Below are 3440 nucleotides of genomic sequence, written 5' to 3' on the forward strand. Positions count from 1 at the left end.
ACCACAGCTCACGGCAACGCCGGATCCTTAACCCACTGAGCAAGGGCAGGGATCGAACCCACAACCTCATGGTTCCTAGTCGGATTCATTAACCACTGCGCCATGACGGGAACTCCTACAAAGAAATGTTGTATGAAAAACTGAAGGAGGAAATATGAAAGATAGGTGAGTAGAAGGAGTTTGGGAAAAAGGCAAATGTCATGAGCTATATTAGCAAAGCTTTGGTTTCAGCCTTAATCTGAATGCTCTATCTTATATTATCCACTTCTCTACGACTAAATAGGTCAAACCTTCCGTCCAAGGCATAATATCTAACAACTTATATAATTCCAGTTTTCATCATTTACCCAGTGTGATGAGAAAGATGATGCCTAAATAATGCTGCCTACTCCTGAAGTTCATTGATTCTATACATGGTAGAGATGGGATCTGCATATTTTGACATGGCTTTAACATAGCTCCAGATCAGCGACATCTGAATACAAAAGTTGAAAACTGCGTGAATGTCATAAAAATTAAAAGCTGTTATTATATAAGATGTCTTATTCCTGTTTGTACATGAATTTCTGTTTTCCCATTTAAAGTATAGTTGATTTACAATTTTCTAATATTATGTTAGTTCCAGGTATACAGCATGGTGATTCAGTATTTTTACAGGTTGTACTCCATTAAAAGTTATTACCAGATAGTGGCTATAATGCCCCATGCTATAAAATATATCTTTGTTGCTTATCTATTTTATACAGGGTAGTTTCTACCTCTTAATTGCATAACCCTAATTTGCCCCTCTCTCCGTTGCTCTCCCCTTTAGTACCCACTAGTTTGCTTTTTCTGTCTGTGAGTCCGTTTTTGTTTTGCTCTATACATTCATTTGTATTATTTTTTTAGATTCTATACACCTGTGATATCATACAGCATTTGTAATTCTCTGTCTGAATTATTTCACTGAGAATAATATTATCTAGGTCCATCTATGTTGCTGCAAGTGGTAGAATTTCATTCTTCTTTATGGCTGAGTAGTATTCCATTGTATGTATGTACCACATCTTCTTTATCCATTTGTCTGTTGATGGGTATTTGGGTTGCTTCCCATGTCTTGGCTATTACAAATAATGCTGCACAAACATTGGGATGCCTGTATCTTTTTGAATTACCATTTTTTTTTTTTTTGGTCTGGACATATATCCAGAAGATGAATTGCTGGATCACATGGTAGTTCTATTTTAAGGTTTTTTGAGGAAACTCCATACTGTTTTCCATTGTGGTTGCATGAATTTACATTCCCACCAATAGCGTACAGTGTTCCCTTTTCTCCACATCTACACCAACATTTTTTATTTGTAGACTTTTTGATGATGTAGCCATTTGGACAGGTATGAATTGAAATCTCATTGTTTTAGGACATGTTTTATTTAACTTTCTTTCATTATTGTATACAACCGTTCTTGACACAACAAAAAAGACAAAAATGTAAGTTAAAGTAAAATTAATTCAATTTCACATGAATTTTATTGTTACTCTAGTTTAATATGAAGAATAATTTGTGGTTATTTTGTAAACTTTGACTTGGCTATCTGAAGTGTTCTTGTTAGTGACTCATCTGATGATATTGCTTACATGCTTTCTTTTCTCTTTATCTTAATTCACTTTCCTATGACGTTAAGGGATTGGATGCATTAATCTCCAAATCCTCTGCTTAGAATATTTTATGATCTGTCAAAAATTTAAAGTTGCATTTTTTTGGTCATGTCCGTGCTTAAGATCCAAATACTCCTGGAAACAAGCTATTGTAACACTGAAATAAGGCACAGAGTGAACATAATGACTGATTTCAGCAGAGTCTTCCCTCCGTTGATCATTCTGATCCTATTTTCTCATGGCTACAGGGCAGCTACACAAATCCCAGTTATCTCCATGGAAAACTCTACAGAGGTGACTGAGTTCCTTCTTAGGGGGTTATCCAATGACCCAGAGCTGCAGATCCCTCTCTTCATCATCTTCTCTCTCATCTACCTCATCACGGCCGTTGGGAACCTGGGCATGATCCAGCTGATTCTGTTGGATGCTCGTCTCCACACTCCCATGTACGTTCTCCTCAGTCACCTTTCTCTGGTGGACTTGGGTTACTCCTCAGCTGTCACTCCCAAGGCGATGATGGGATTCCTCACGGGAGACGCAGTCATCTCCCACAATGCTTGTGCCACCCAGTTCTTCTTCTTTGTAGCCTTCATCACCGTGGAAAGCTTTCTCTTGGCCTCAATGGCTTACGACCGCTATGCAGCGGTATGCACCCCCCTGCACTACACCACCGCTGTGACGACAAACGTGTGTGCGTGTCTGGTCATAGGCTCCTACGTCGGTGGTTTCCTGAACGCCTCCATCCACACCGGGAACATTTTCAGGCTCTCCTTCTGCAGGTCCAACGTGGTTGACCACTTCTTCTGTGACGCGCCTCCTCTCCTGGCTCTCTCATGCTCAGACACCTACGTCAGTGAGATGGTTATCTTCTTTGTGGTGGGCTTCAATGACCTCTTTTCTGTCTTGGTCATCTTGGTCTCCTATCTATTTATATGTATCACCATTCTGAAGATGCACTCATCTGAGGGACGCCAAAAGGCCTTTTCCACCTGCACCTCCCACCTCACTGCTGTCTCCATCTTCTATGGAACAGGCATCTTCATGTACTTACAGCCCAGCTCCAGCCATTCCATGAACACAGACAAAGTGGCATCTGTCTTCTATACCATGGTCATCCCCATGCTGAACCCCATGGTCTACAGCCTGAGGAACAAAGAGGTTAAGAGTGCCTTTAAGAAGGCTGTGGGGAGGGCAAAGTCTTCTATAAGATTAGTATTTTAATTACATTAAGTCTACATTTGGGCAATTTTATTCTCCTCAGATCAATCTGGGGAAAACATTTATCTATCTTGACCACTAATTTCTAAATTCTTATAGTAGGAGTTCCTGTCATGACTCAGTGGAAAAGAATCTGACTAGAAACCATGAGGTTGTGGGTTTGATCCCTGGCCTCTCTCAGTGGGTTAAGGATCTGGCATTGCTCTGGGCTGTGGTGCAGGTCACACACGTGGCTCAGATCTGATGTTGCTGTGGCTGTGGCATAGGCCAGCAGCTGTAGCTCCAATTGGACCCCTAACCTGGGAACCTCAATATGTCGTGGTTGTGCCCTAAAAAGCAAATAAATAATAAATAAATAAATTCATATGGTAATATCCCCAGCTGTTGCTTAAATCTATAAAGCAAAAATCTCAAAAAAATGTGAGACCTAGGAATAATAGGTTAAGAAGTATAACCCATGAATATGGGATTTTTATTTTAAAAATTCTTAATAAGCATGTTCACCCACACTCCCATGTGAACAGGTGCATTTACATTCATGTATCAACATGCACAAATGTACATCATTCATGAAAAACTCATGA

The 3440-nt window shown here is 40.0% G+C and overlaps 1 protein-coding gene across 1 annotated transcript; it reads left to right on the plus strand.

Annotated features, from left to right (window-relative positions):
• On the plus strand, window positions 1915–2859 carry LOC100628183 (olfactory receptor 5B12-like). Its single transcript, XM_013994290.1, has one exon. The coding sequence runs from the start codon at window positions 1915–1917 to the stop codon at window positions 2857–2859; it is 945 nt and encodes a 314-aa protein (XP_013849744.1).

Source organism: Sus scrofa, chromosome 2 (genome assembly GCF_000003025.6).
Source record: "Sus scrofa isolate TJ Tabasco breed Duroc chromosome 2, Sscrofa11.1, whole genome shotgun sequence".
Lineage (NCBI taxonomy): Eukaryota > Metazoa > Chordata > Mammalia > Artiodactyla > Suidae > Sus > Sus scrofa.